The 15,357-nt window shown below is 34.9% G+C and overlaps 1 protein-coding gene across 1 annotated transcript in view; it reads right to left on the bottom strand.

Annotated features, from left to right (window-relative positions):
• Positions 1-15,357, bottom strand: part of CNTNAP4 (contactin associated protein like 4) — a 226,197-nt gene that overhangs the window by 12,998 nt on the left and 197,842 nt on the right. The window contains 4 exon segments of the mRNA XM_025045348.1: positions 3,109-3,196; positions 4,007-4,140; positions 6,427-6,651; positions 8,597-8,836. Of these exon segments, the coding sequence (XP_024901116.1) occupies positions 3,109-3,196; positions 4,007-4,140; positions 6,427-6,651; positions 8,597-8,836 (687 nt within the window).

Consider the following 15,357-nt stretch of genomic DNA (forward strand, 5'->3'; position numbering starts at 1 on the left):
TTGGGGGGTATATCCAGAAGAAGGATTGCTGGGTCATATGGTAATTCTATTCTTATTTTTTTGAGGAACCTCCATACTGTTTTCCATAGTGGCTGTACCAATTTACATTTCCACCAGCAGTGTCTGAGGGTTCCTTTTTGCCCACAACCTCTCCAACACTTGTCATTACTTGTCTTGTTGATAATGGTTATTCTTACAGGAGTGAGGTGGTATTTCATTGTGGTTTTGATTTATATTTCCCTAATAGCTAGTGAAGTTGAGCATCTTTTCATAACTCTGTTGGCCATTTGTATATCTTTTGGGAGAAGTGTCTGTTCAGGTCTTCTGCCCATTTTTAAAACTATATTGTTTGGTTTTTGTTGTTGCTGTTGAGTTGTATGGGTTCTTTATGTATTTTGAATATTAGGCCCTTATTACAGGCATTGTTTGCAAATATATTCTCCCATTCAGTTGGTTGCCTCAGTCTCAAAGCTACTCTAACATATAAAAGAACCCAGATACAGAATTCAAAGTTTAATTTTATAGTGAATTATGAACATGAAAAACAAATTTAATGTACTCTATTCATGACAGAAGTATCTGAACTGAGCTGCTTGCCTGAAGTCTTGATCTTTCCACCACAGTTCCCAACTACTAATACATTATTATTGCCAAAGTCTGTGAGCCCTTAAATATTTTAAGTGTAACAGGGACTTAGAGATGGTTTCCATGTCATCATTGTGCAGTCTGATGTTGTTTTTTAAAATTTACCCTCCTGTTTTAATATCTTTCGGTAATGTTTGTTAACAGAGACAATAATCCAAGTTATCTCACAGTTCTTCCTAAGTTTCAGAAATGAGTTCTGGAGAAAGTTGAAAGTGAGAAAGTATTTCCTTTGTTTCTGGGTTTCCATCTGAAATGGGAGCAGATGGTCATTCTCAAATCTTTGGTTGAAAATAGAGGTAAATTACAACTCCAAAAAACTAATTGGTCAGTGTTTATATTCTGCTCTCTCAAAATAAATAATAAGAAATTATAAAATGATACAAGAATTTTCATTTATTTTAATTTGGAGAGTGATTTGGAACTATTTTATCTAAAGCAACATAAGGTGCACTCTACTCAGATATAGAGGAACATTTTGTATAATGCTCACTAACAATAAGGTAGGTGAGGACAGGTGCAGTGTCTACCTTGCTAAGTGGTATGCTCTGTTTATACAACAGGTGATCGCAAAGTATGTATTAAGTGAATCAGTGAGCCAAATGGGCTTACAAAAATGAAAAACATATTTGATAAGCACAGGGGCAATGAGAATATACCTTGCAGACCTCCAACTACAGGAGAGTAATTGACCAAGGGCCCCAGCCACTGGGCTCTGCAATGCATCTTTATAGTTTGGCCAATGCCATGCTTCCCAGTGGCTGCTCCTGGCCCATGGCTGATCACAGCCAGGATGCAAAGATAAGCCCATTCTTAGGAAACAGGGGACTCATCTGATGGCTGACTCAAACGTTCCCTAAAGACTTCTCAACGTTTCTTAGACTTCACAGAAGTCTAACTTTCCCTCCCTATCTCCTTCATTTGGAGGCAGAGTTGCATGACCATTTGATGGCTCTGCTGGTCTTGGCTAGCTCCTTCCCTATTTTCCCTCTTATAAATATTCCCCTAATAAAATCCTCGCATGGTTAATTTTGTCTTGGCAACTGTTTCTTGGAGGACCTGGACCAATATAAGAATGTTTGAGATTGAACAACTCTCTGGAAAATGAATAGTTCCAATTTAGCATCTATTTTATTATAAATTAATATACTGTATTAAAATATAATAATATACTATATAATATTTTATTCTAATGTCATATTCCATACCAAATAAATTCTTTCTTACATTTTTAGGAGAATGAGTAGAAATTCATTGCTGAATTTGGACTTTATTCTTATTTTTCAGCATGAGCAACATGCATTTGAGTAATATGCTATTCTTAAATAAAAACCTTACCATCTTTAATTCCATACTAATCTCCTCTATTTACAAAAAAAACACACAAATATTTATTAAATGTTATTATCTCCTGTTTGATTAATGCAATCTTCCTCATAGAATGCAGATCAGTTTCCAAATTGTTTTATAATATATTTAACGTATTTCTATTCACAAAAACTATTTTCCTCAGTAACTCTGGCATTACATTTGAAGATGTTATTTCTTCAAAAAACACTATTTTATCAACATTATGCATAATTGTTATAATTTTCTATCTTGTATTTATTTTGTATGTTATCTTGTAAAATATCTTTACATTTTTACGTAATGCCTCATCTCAGACACTGCTAGACTGAGAAACTCTTGAGCTTAGGATTTGTTATATTTGTTTGATTTTTTTATTACTATAGCAGAATTTATATAATTTACACTATGAAACTTACCTGGAATATTTCAGTTAAACTTCTGAATATCTAAGTAGTACTTTGCATATATTTTTTTATGTCTACTACAGCACACTGGAAGAACATTGCAATTCATGATATTTCTTGTTTGTTTGGAGAATAAGAGCACACAATTTTGGTGTTCATCATAGTACTAGGAAGCCTATAAATATTTATGAACTTAACTATTAACCTTCGCAAGGGCCAATATTTTGGTCATTCACCCATGGGTTTAATCCAACATTGTCAAGACTGTGAGATTATGTACAGGGAATGTAAGGAATGATTAATCAAGGGACAAATAACAGAAGAGGCCCCCCAAAATTCCATTTACTATCTTGGACAAAATCGTCCAGGTTACCTGTTATTTCTATCTTTGTTATTTAATATTTTTGAAGTGCGAGAACAATATCATATTTATGCTGGATTGAGGCACAGCAGAAACCAGAGTGGCATTACAGAAGAGAATGCCTACTTAGCCCACAAGTCCCTACTCATGATTCACATATTCTGAGAAAGTACAGTTGCTGCCTTGATTATCGCTAACTTCATAATTAAAATAAGGCAAGGGATTTCTTTTGGCATGATGAATTTTCAGTGTGTGTGTATATATGTGTGTGTGCATGTGTGTATAAAATATGACCCTTCTGATCCATGTTTATGTATCATGACCAGGGCAAAGGTTGTTTCTTTTACTTACCTAAAATCTTGCCCAGTACAAGAGATTTAACTGCACTGAATTCGGTACCTGATGACAGGTGGACTTGTCTCCTTGCATTCTCATCAATCTACAAAATATCCAAATGATGCCATTTTGTTGAGAAGAGGTCACAAAGCAAAGGAAGCCGAAGGCGGGGGGGGCGGGGGGGAGATAAAATAGGCAATTGTTAATATGGCCCCAAAGACAGAAAAATAAATTTTAAAGAGTTAGCCATTTATAAAGGTGAATATTATTTTCTAAACTATTTCTACACTACCCTCAGATACCGCTGTGCCCTATCTTTTATCCTCTTAATCACTTTATTTTTCTCCACTGTATGAGAAATTCAAAATAGTCAAACTAACAAAATGATATGACTTATTTTCACCCTGATACTTTTATTTAGCTTGGTATTTTTGCTTGAGTCATTCAGCTAAGAAATTTTCCTCTATATAGAAGGCCAAAATATTAGTGCTTTTCTTCAAAAGATGGTAGAGTGAATAATTTCACTCTCTCTGCTGTGACTCACATCATTTTTTATATATTCTCATATTGCGATAATTAATTTCTATGATAGAATTTGGCTGCATTTACACCTATCTGAAGTAAAATGGTTTCATCAGAGTACCGATAGTCCTACCAGTAGTACATAAACTAGACAGCATTTCCCTCCTGCACAAAATAAAACAAATGAGGAAAGTTTGCATTTTAAGTATCTTAGACAGAATCTAATCCCATAAAAAACTGTGAACACTGATGATCTACATATAATCTGTGCACAAGCAGCACTGAAAGAATGTCTGTGTTAATTCCATTCATTATCAAATTTCTGCTGTGGGTCCTTCATGCTGAGGAGTCCTAATTATATCCATTGCTACCACTGGATTTACTATATTACCTCTACAAAGACCACTTCTTCTTCTCTGTTAATCTTTATATGGTGGAGCTGCCCATCAGCCATGTTTTTGAAATCAAAGGTAACAACATCAGGTTCTTGATATCTATTTAGCTTGTACCTTATCTGCAAACTTCCTAAAAAAGGGGGGAAAGTTATATTTTTAGTTAAAATTGTATTTTAAGAATTATTTATGATAACTCGGAATGTTTTTTGTTATTTAATTAATTTCTGGAGCAATAATTGAGTGTGTATTCTTTCATCATAATTTCTAGAAGTCAGTTTCTATGTGAAATTGCACTATTTTCAAAATCAAGACCAAGGATATTGCTAATAAGCAGGCTCTTTCTCACAAATCCTTAATTTTTCTGCCCTAGAAGTCAATATGCAGTTAAGCAAAGGCAAGTCTCTGTACTAGCCCCTAATTTAAAAAAAAAATAAGACTTGGTATATTATAAAATGTCTAACTATTATATAATATTGCAATAACATTCTGTTTATATAATCTCACCTTTTAAATATACATATATGCCACTCCTGAAACACAATTGATTAATGAAATCATAAGCAAGTGTAGTTTTACTAAAGATGAGAAATATTTGCTCAAATGGCCATGGTCAAAAGTTTGGAATAAAATTAGAGTGAAATGAATGATTTTAAGCCAAACTTACTATTAGAATTAATACTATTCAACTGCCTACAAAAATGTCAATTAATTTACTTCACAGAATCTCTTCCAATTTAATAAAGAAAATGTCCTAATGTATAGATAAGCTTTAAGCTCAAAATGTATACAGTGAGGGTAAATATACTTATTGAACAATATTATTTTTTATTTTGCTATTCAGTGCCCTTCAGGCACATTTGATTTAGTTGAAATGACATATTCACATGTTTATAAATTTGTTTATTTTCCTCACACAGAGAATTTATAATATTCTTTATCTTTTCATATGTCTATTGGCCATTTGTATCAGCCAACAGATATAAGAAAAGATGGTCAACTTCACTAGCTATTAGGGAAATACAGATCAAAACCACAATGAGATACTACCTCACTCCTGTAAAAATGGCCATTATCAACAAGACAAGTAATAACAAGTGCTGGAGAGGTTGTGAGCAAAATGGAACCCTTATATACTGCTGGTGGAAATGTAAATTGGTACAGCCACTATGGAAAACAGCATGGAGTTTCCTCAAAAAAATAAGAATAGAATTACCATATGACCCAGCAATCCCTCTTCTGGATATCTATCCTCCAAATTTGAAAACATTTATCTGTAAAGATATATGCACCCTGATGTTCATTGCAGCATTATTCACGGCGGCCAAGACATGAAAACAACCGAAATGCCCATCGATAGATAATTGGATAAAGAATGGATTATTACTCAGCCATAAGAAAAGATAAAATACTGCCATTTGTGACGACATGGATGGACTTGAGATAATCATGCTAAGTGAAATAAGTCAGACAGAAAAAATGGAGAACTGTATGATTTCATTCATATGTGGGATATAAAACTAAAGCAACAAACGAACAAGACAAACAAAGAAACAAAAACTCATAGACACAGATAACAGTTTAGTGGTTACCAGAGGGAAAGTTGGAGGAGGTAGATAAGGTTAAAGGGGTCAAATATATGGTGACGGAAGATTTGACTTTGAGTTGTGAATACACGCTGCAATATACATGTGATGTATTATTGAACTGTACATTTGAAACCTATATAATTTTATCGACCAATGTCACCCCAATAAATTTAATTTTTTTAAAAAATTTATCTTTAGTTAGGTTATAGGGAGGAGAAAAAATAACAGTAAATGAGTTTCTGTGACAAGGTTTTTGTAGCATACAGATGTCCTAATCCATATGCCATTATCTTACATCGATGGACTGGCATTTCCCATGACCATTTTATTGCCTACAATTAGATCCAACAGATAATTTTGTGGAAATTTTCTTACATATGAAACTAGTTTGTTAACATTCCTTCAAAACATCTCTACTTTGATTTGAAGGAAATATTTGTTATATACAGAAAGGCATCTTATTTCAAAATGAACCAAAAAACTGATACTGATATTTATATAGAAAAGTAAAGAGTTTCTAGCAATAATATGTATTTAATATAATAATATTTATATTTAATAATAAATATTTAATATAAATAAATTTCAATTAACATTGGATATGTAAAATTATCAAAATTATAGAGAGATAAGGCATCTTAATTACTTTAAGTAATTCTTTTAGATTAAATTTATAGCATAGTACTGAAAAAACAAAATTGAATATGAAAAAGAGGCATGCTTTTTCCCCCCATTTGTAGTTTGAGACGCTAGAACACAAGAATGATCCATATTATTACTAATCTAATACTCTAACTCAATTTTCTCTCTCTCATCTAAAAGGCACTCACCATTTTTGGCAATGATAACAGAAAGGTATTCTTTATAAAAGGAGCTCACATAAAGTAGTAAGCTTGGTGTTCGTGTTGTTCGGAAGCTAAATTTGATCATTTCTCTGCTCAGCCTCATATCACCATGAAATGAAGCAGCGTGGGAGCTGGAATTTTTACTTAAGGGATAATTTTCTTGAAAATTGTAAATCACAGATGAGCCAGATCCAAAATATGCAGAAATCTCTGAAATGATATATACATTTTATGTTAAAACAAATTAAGTACAAGGATCTCATTTCAGTTATATTAACTGATTTTTAAAATAAAAAAATAATGAATTATATAACTATAACAAATAGTCTCAAACCAGAATTAAATAACAGCAAATTAATAGAGCTTTCGTGATGGTCCTTGAAATGGCTTTATGTTAGAATTATATGTAATTAATTCACTATTTAATGTTATAATTGAAAGCTTAATGCTCTCCTGGGTTCAGACATTAACCGAGCTTCTTGACTTTCATCTCTCTTACCATCCATTTTTTTAATTTAAATTTTAAGTCCCATCTATTATTTTGTGACTAGAATATACTAGTCTTCCAGTAACAGAGAGAAAGGAAATTTGAGGGATCCTTTTATCTTCCAGGATCAACAGGCAGAAATTTTCCTTTATATCTAAATACTTTCTCATATTTATTGTGTACTACAAAAAGAATGCTAAGTCAGGCACTAATATGAGAGAGGGGAAATGGGCAATTTTGTAGCAGTGGTTAACATAAGGAACTGTCCAGCATCTTTTCAATCATTTTACAAAAGCATAATATTTTCCTTATACGAGATGAATATCCCAAATTCACACGTGTGTGCACATGGTGTGTGTGCGTGCACACGGGTGTGTGTGCGTGCGCACACACACACACACACACAAAGTGTGCACATGGGTGTGTGTGCGTGCACACACACACACACACCAAATATATATGTATAAAATGAAGAGGACAATGGGAGGGGTAGTTTTGGATCCCTGAATCCGATAAAGGGCCAGATGATGCTTATAGGTAACATAGCAATGTGTCCTCTCCCTTGGCACCTCAGGAGATTTTGTTGGTTTATTTTTATTATCTATCTATATACTTTTTAAATTCAATATAATGTGTGGATGCAGAATAACATTCCTGATTGCACTTAGCAAGATGAACCAGAACTCATTTAGATTCAGAAAATGAAGATGTATTCTTGTGAAGAAATGGTCTTAATTCTAACCTTAAACGTGAAAAGTCTCCTAAGATGGTAGCAGCAGTGTGTGCTTTATGACTACTGGTTGACTTTAAGTTATAACTTACTCCTGATTTAAAAAGTGACTAGAAGAGTACATTTTTGGCAGCTTTTCATGAAATAATCCCAAATGCTTTCTTTGCAAATTGGGGGTGGCTTCAATTTACAGCCAATTTTTGTTAACTTCCTTCCAGAAAAGGTTCAGTAATACAGAATCACTTAATAAAACAACTGAATTAAATTGGATGACAGTTTTCTATGAGAAACTATGAAAGTATAACAAATGTTAGTATATTCAGAGAAGTCTGTCCAGAAAACTTAATGCTACACTCAATTCTTTATTCTTCCATGATGTAGATCAGTGAATGAGACAAGCTGAAAAATATTCCACTAATTTACTTTACAATCAGATATTCGATATATCATGGAGCAAAGTGCCTGAGTATCTCTATTTTGTTATACGTCAATATTTAATGGAAAAGTTATTTATATTCCTAGAAAAACATGAGTTTGGCAAAAACACACACACAAAAACAAGCTTCCTAAATGTCTTTGCATTATTGCCGATCTTCATCAAAAATAACAATAATGCCTTTAAAAATTTTAAAATAGAGAGCTGCCCCAAGGGGCAGGCTGTTGACGACCATTTTAAGAGCATTAGACAGAAAAATGTTCAAAAGATTGAACAGTTAACACTTTAAGATATCTAGAGGCAACTATTAGGAGATTTATCATTAATAGTCACTAGCTTTTTAAGAATTGAGGTTAATATCTAAGAAGTGAAGTGTGACTTGCATAAAATAGGCAATTTTCAAAAAAAAGAGAAATGGGAATATTTTTGTTTCAAATAGCAATGCAGATAAGAACAGTCAGACATTTTATTCATATTGGGTAAGTTACCATGTCATACTTACCATTTGAGCAGAATGGCCCCGTGTATGCAGAGAAGGTGCAGTCACAAGAGAACCCACTGGGCTTTTCTCTGCATCTCCCTCCATTGAGACACAATTTTCCATAGCTGCTGCAATGCCCTCTACAACCTGGCTCCACTCCGGGAGTCACCTTGGCTCTCTCCTCCAGGTCCAGGGCCAGCCCATTCAACTGCAGAGACCGAATGCACCCCAGAAAGCCTCTCTGTCTGGTGGCCGTTCCACCTAAAAGGGAAATACTGCAAATGGAAACACGTTCCTAGGTGTTTTATTCAGGACTTAAAGACCAAACAAAACTGAGGCCTCAAAGAGAATGGCAAAAATTTGATGCACAAGAATATAATTTTGGAAGCACGATTTGTGGGAAAACATTAAAAGACTTCAAAAATACTAAAACATTAATTTAATTTTTTTCAGAAGTTGATTTTGCTACGTATTTGTTTTCTAAGAAAATATTAATCAAACTTTAAATTGAGGAGCCTTTTTGTTAGTCTCTATTTTGAAGAACAAAATTAAGGCTACATTTTACTTTTAATCCAAATAACAGTGAGATGTATTGATATTCTTATGTAGAGACTAGTATTTTTGCAATTTTAAATAAGCATATATTTGTGGGTAAGTGTGGTTTGTCTTTCATATTGAAATCTGATCCTGATGACATAGACATACAGTTTTAATTTAGTGAGAATTGGGAAGAAATTCTCGAGTTCTTCTAATTTGTGCACTGATGTGGTCTTTTGGTTGTTTTGTTTTGGTTGAATGTTTTCAAATGTTGGTCCAGTGTTCATTGTTTTAAGCTTGAAATGATTCTTAACAAAATTGGGGCAGGGGACTGATGGAGAAACAGTGATACCAGCTAACATTTATTGAATAAAATAGAATAGGCACTCATCAAGTCACCCCTGAAGAGGCCTAACATGTTTGGGTAGGATCAGACCCTGTTCTCCAAAGGCAGAAGTTCTCAAACTTTAAGGAATATGAGTATCACATGGAAAAGCTTCTTAAACATACAAATTCAGGGGCTCACTCTAAGAAACACTGATTTTGTGGGCCAGAAATAGGGCTGTGAATCTAAACAGTCGACAAGCCTCACGGGTGAATCTTATTCAGACAATCACCTGACCACATATAAAGCTCTAGCCTAATAAGAATGTAAGCTGTAGGTGGACTCTCACATAAATCTGTGCCCAGAAATACCATAAATAATGCTCGGAATGTGAAGTGACAAAATAGTACTCTAATCTAACCAATCTGGGCAATTATCCCCAGAGGCACTTGGATGGTCATGGGACCTCTAAAAAGGAGCTTCATCTTTGAACAGGTGATGCTGCTGCCTCACCACCAGGATCTTATACCTGCTCGGTACATATTCTCTCTTCCTACAACGTGTTTACTACCTCCTGCCCCAGTTCATGTAGCTAGCTCCTAACCCAGCCTTAATTACTTAAAATCTCCTATCCTCACAGATTTTTGTATTTCATAAATAAAACTTGGCCAGAAAGACCATAAATAAATGGGTCTTCGTCATTGTCTAGCAGGCTTTACATTCGTATCTTATTAGTGTCCCTCCATCGGCATGCACATTCGATGAGGGCTGCTTCGATCACACTATCCCCAGCACACAGAACGATGCCTGCCATATAAGAGCTGTGCATTAATAACTACTTATAATAATAACTAATTAATTAATAATTGACTAACAATAACTATTAATACTGAATTTATTATTAATCATTAATTAATGCAGTTGTTCAGTAAACCAGATTATACCTTAGGAGACTGAGAATGAGGATAAAACTCAATGAATATAGAATAAGTTAATTCTATACTGTGGGATAATGAAATACCATGAAGAGGAAACAAAAAGAATTCCTGAGAATTCTGGGTTCATGGCATTCACACACTTTATAATTTAGATTCATAGACATAATGTTCTCTATTCAAATGACTGTATTTATATTTCTGTATTCAAATTGCTTCAAGTGACATCATTTACACCTCTTCAATGAAGAATATAAAAGTCTTTAGAGCATGGGTCAGATTTTCTATTTCTAAATCCAGATGCACTATGGTATGGAGCCAGACGTGTTCCAATTCCAGCTGATGTGGGCATGACAGAGAAGAAGGAGTTGATTTTATCGGAGTTTCAGAACAGCTGACTCCCTTCTTTCATTTCGCCTACGTTTACTCAATCTCCTGCCATTCTTGTAGTCTCTCTTCTCTCTTATTCTCAGGACTCCTTTTTTTTCTCCTCCAAATCAAAGCTGCTACTCACCTTAGCTTCACACCTCCCTATTCTCCCACTTGACTAACTCAACTCAGTAAGTGTCTAGGACTCAGAGTTAAGTCATTTACTTAGATTCTTCCGGCATCCTTGCTGGTGTTTTCCTTCCCGGGTAAGGTGGCCGGTAGCTTTGGTTTTAGCTATGGTCCCGGAACTCTTTGGAGGAGGGCCAGATGCTGTGAAATCTGGATTAGAGGTGTACTCCTGGTATATTTCACTTACTTCATGGTCCAGTACTTTAAAATCATGGTATACAGTTTATAATACATAGTAATGTTAAATCACAATCTGTAATGTACGTGTCACTCTGAAATATCTGGTCTCTCTGATTTAGGTGTTTATCTCAGTCTGCTAGTGACATAATAATAGCTAACTGGGACCCAACGACTGAATACAATCCATTTTCATCTGTTCCAACTTGTTTATTCTTGTTGGTTTTATTCTGTTTTGTTTCAGATGATGAGAAACTAAAGGCATAGAGAAGTCTAGGGATGAGCCCATGGGCATAGCTGAGAAATTTTAGAATGAACACATTTAGTTAGAGGCAAAGGTAGGACCAGAAACTACAGAGAGAGAGAGAGAGAGAGCGCCAAAGAAGAAAACTTCCATTTTCTTCTACTCTTCAGATAATTTTTGGTTTGAATGGCATTTCAGTTCTATGTTTTATTTAGCAGCTCTTTGCCAGACACTGTGTCTGACGCTGCAGGTACAGAGTTATATGCAATTGATCCTGCTCTCAAAAAAACTCACAGTCTACGACTACATTTAGACAGGGAAACACATAACTACCTCGTGATGCAGATGGTAAAAATATATACTAGATGGAGAAGAAGGTCAGACAATGGGGATGCTGACAGGAAGGAATATATGTATACATGCATGACATACATGCTTAAATAGTACATATTTGTAATTGTGAGAAAAAAATCAATACTCAGCTTTGTAAACAGGACTTCTTAATTCTTAAAAAGTTAATGTTTACCTAAACAAATAGTTTTAAACTATATTTTTAAGTTAGCAAAAAAGTAATGTTCATTAAATAGAAACATTTGTGTCATACATGTATTAGGATTTTTACCTTACCTTTAGGTTTCAAGTTAATAACTTTTTATTTCAAAATGTAACTGTTCTGGAAAACATAGATATTGTAAATAGGATTGCACTTGAAAGCTTAATTAAAGATTCCATTGCCTTTTCTGGGATAGAATATGTCTAATTAAAACAAGTTGCAATTTGATTAATTGATTCTGGATGTTTCTGCTGAGCTATTATGTTTGGAACTGTCTTCCAATTAATTTTCTATCAATGTACCTGCCATACTATATCAGATATAATGAATTCTGGAATTTCCCTGAGTCTTCTGTGGGACAAATGCCTTACCTTTCTATGTGAATAGGTATAAATGAATCTGTTCATGACAGTATTGGAATAGCGCACCTAAGTAAGTGTGCTAGGCGCAGAGCAGAGATGAAGGGGGCCCAATCCTTTCATCACGTTCATCACTCTCAGAAAGTTAGTCTGCATGACGTAGGCCATTGTCACGGAGTATGAGTGGACTCTTACCTATGCCAGTTTTCCATTACTTTTATGGCAAAAAGACCTTTAGTTTTTAATGGCAAATTATTTATATGCTGCGATTGGATATTACTGAGGATTAATTGGGAATAACTACAAAATTCACTCAAGGGCCTTAGAGAAAGGAGGAAATCAAGATCCCCACACTTCTCTTCAAAATTCAGAGTTACAGAAGTTTGTCTAGCAAAGTGCAGGGCCTTCTCCCTGACCATGGCACTGGGCAGAGAAAGGCAAAGGCAGCTAAGGCCCTGTCCACAGATCAGCTTTGGGGCAGGAAAGTGAAAGGACAGGCGGTCTGGGCCCAGGGCCAAGTCGGGGGATTGAAAGGAAAAAAAGGGTTCTTCTGTACACCAGGCACTGGATTTTCAGTCCTGTCCTACCCGGCCTTCCTGAGGGAAGACAGCCTTGCAGAAATGATGGTATTAGTTAATTTGGGGGGCTGGGGGATCGGAAGCCCAGCTATAATTTTCTCATTGAGCAAAATGCTGGGAGGGCTGGGAAAAGGCAAAATGATCTCCTCGTGTTCAAGAAACTATTACGGTCGAAAGAGGCAGCTGGTGTAAGGAACAGTGACATGGGCAGAAAATTCAGTCGCCTTTTCCCGAGCCAATCATCATGAAGAACCTGTCCTTGTGGCAGCAGCAGCAGGACAAAGCGGGGCGATTTCGACTTCTCACATGTCAGGGCCACAGCGGCTCTCTGGTTTGACCATACTAAGGCTTATTTGAAAGAAGTGAATTGTCGGTAGTATTAGTCATGCATATTCTCTGATCTCAAGAGATCCTATCCGAATCCTGATTTTAGTCAACAATCACTCAGACTTGCTCTCTGGATGTGGAAAAGTACACTGGGCTTCTGAGGCTAAACATGAAAGAGACATCTCAGGGAAGGGAGAAGATAACTGAAATAAACAATATGATTACATTAAAGAGAAATGTGACTTTTAGTGCATCGCACTTCGATAATAGGGGAACATATTTACTGCAAAAGAAAATTAATCTGAAATAAAAATCAGTCAAATGTAAAGTTATTTGGCATTCTCTTCCTGTAACTACATTTTAGCCTATAAAAAACAAACTGAGTGTTAAAAAAAAAATCTACTGTAATTAAGTACTTTTGTTTATCAAAAGACACCATTAACGGCATGAAAATATGACCCATAGAGAGAGATTGGTAATAAATTTATGTGAAAAGGACTCATCCAAAATACATAAAGAATTCCTATAAAATTTCTTTTCTTTCAAAGAAGACAACCCTGTAGAAAACGAGCAACAGATCTAAACAGCCACCTCATGAAGGATGATATGCCAGTCGTCAAAGATTTGGCAGCGTCTCCTAATGCTTAATGTACACGTATCCTACAACCCGGTGATTCCACTGCTATGTATAAACCCAACAGAAATACAAGATGTTCACCAGAAGACCAGTACAAGGACATGCTGGCAATGTCCAACTGAGGGAATACACAAATGCCCATCGCAGCTCATAAACACATCTTCAAACTGGTACTGCCTGTTTCCCAAAAGATCCTCAAGTGGTACTAATGTGCAACTGAGGCTGAGGAACAACCTCCGTACAGAGCTTCCGTACATCTAGAGGTCAACATCAACTTTTGTGTATGGCATTTAGGGACTCAATAAATGGTTGTAGGTTTGATGTGATTCAAATGTAATATAATTGACTTCTGAGTCTACGTCAGGAGTCCTTACTTCTCCTTCAGGCTCTAGTCACAAAGTATTGAAATGGAGTTTGCCCCATTTAAAAACCTGTCAGTAAATAATTTAGACTGTAAACAAAAATTGCAGAGCTGGTTGAATGAAAATCAATTCAAGGCTAATTTAAGAAGCTTCTAAGAAAAATGCTGAGTTTACAAACCAAAATAGAAAATGACCACTGTCACATTTCAGCTCAAAAAAATGACTGATTCTTTTCTCTCCATCAGTTCTGTGGCTGGAGAGTGTGGGTGTATGAAAACTTAAGGAGTGACTCTGGACGTTGAGTCCTTGGTGTTAACAAGGTCAAAGACCTATGTTTAACACACTAGTTAGCATCATGTCAGTAAACTTAGTTTATAAGGTAATGAATGTCACCTTGACATAGGACTATTGAGGTTATAAATCACACTCATACAAAAAAGGACAAAGTAAAAGAATGTGAAAAGGTCAGTACAGACCCAGTGCTGAAATTAAGAGCAAGGATAGAGAAAGATGGGCTACAAATAGAAGCTGAATCATCATTTGTATTATAATTAAAAATGCCAAAAAAAAAAAAAAGAAAGAAAAGCAATGTGATGTTGAGATTATCTGAGGAAGGGGAGATGTTTGTTTCATTGTTTCTAATCTGACTATCATATTGCATTTATGTTAACTTTTCTCATTTTTTTCATATAAAGCTTTTTGTTCATTATTTAATGACTCCTTCACTTTGCATGGCATCCTACAGTAGAGATTAGCTAAAGCTAATTGTTCTAATATTTGGAACTACAAGGATTATTAAAATCCACCTGCTTTTTAATTCTTTGATGTACAGTAACACTAGTTGAATCTCTGAAACTATCATTTCCTTATCCCTATTTCAATTGCCATATAAAATTGTTTTGCAGCTGAATCACGTTTTTAATTATGCTTTCTATTTATTTTTACTATTTTTTTTCTCAGAAGTTAAAGCATTAGTCTTGCCTCAGAGTTTCAGTCTGAAATGTGAATATTCTTTATGATTGGACTTTAGGGAAGAGAGTAAATCAAGCAGTGGAGAAATACATTGAATTCTTTCACATTATCTCATTGCAGTAGTCACCTCTAGGATACTGAGGAAAATTTTAAAGTTTTAATCTAAAAAAATGTAATGTCAATAAATATCATCAACACAGACCTGGAAAGTATAATTT

The sequence above is a fragment of the Pteropus alecto genome, unplaced genomic scaffold, assembly GCF_000325575.1.
Source record: "Pteropus alecto unplaced genomic scaffold, ASM32557v1 scaffold42, whole genome shotgun sequence".
NCBI classification, from domain to species: Eukaryota; Metazoa; Chordata; class Mammalia; order Chiroptera; family Pteropodidae; genus Pteropus; species Pteropus alecto.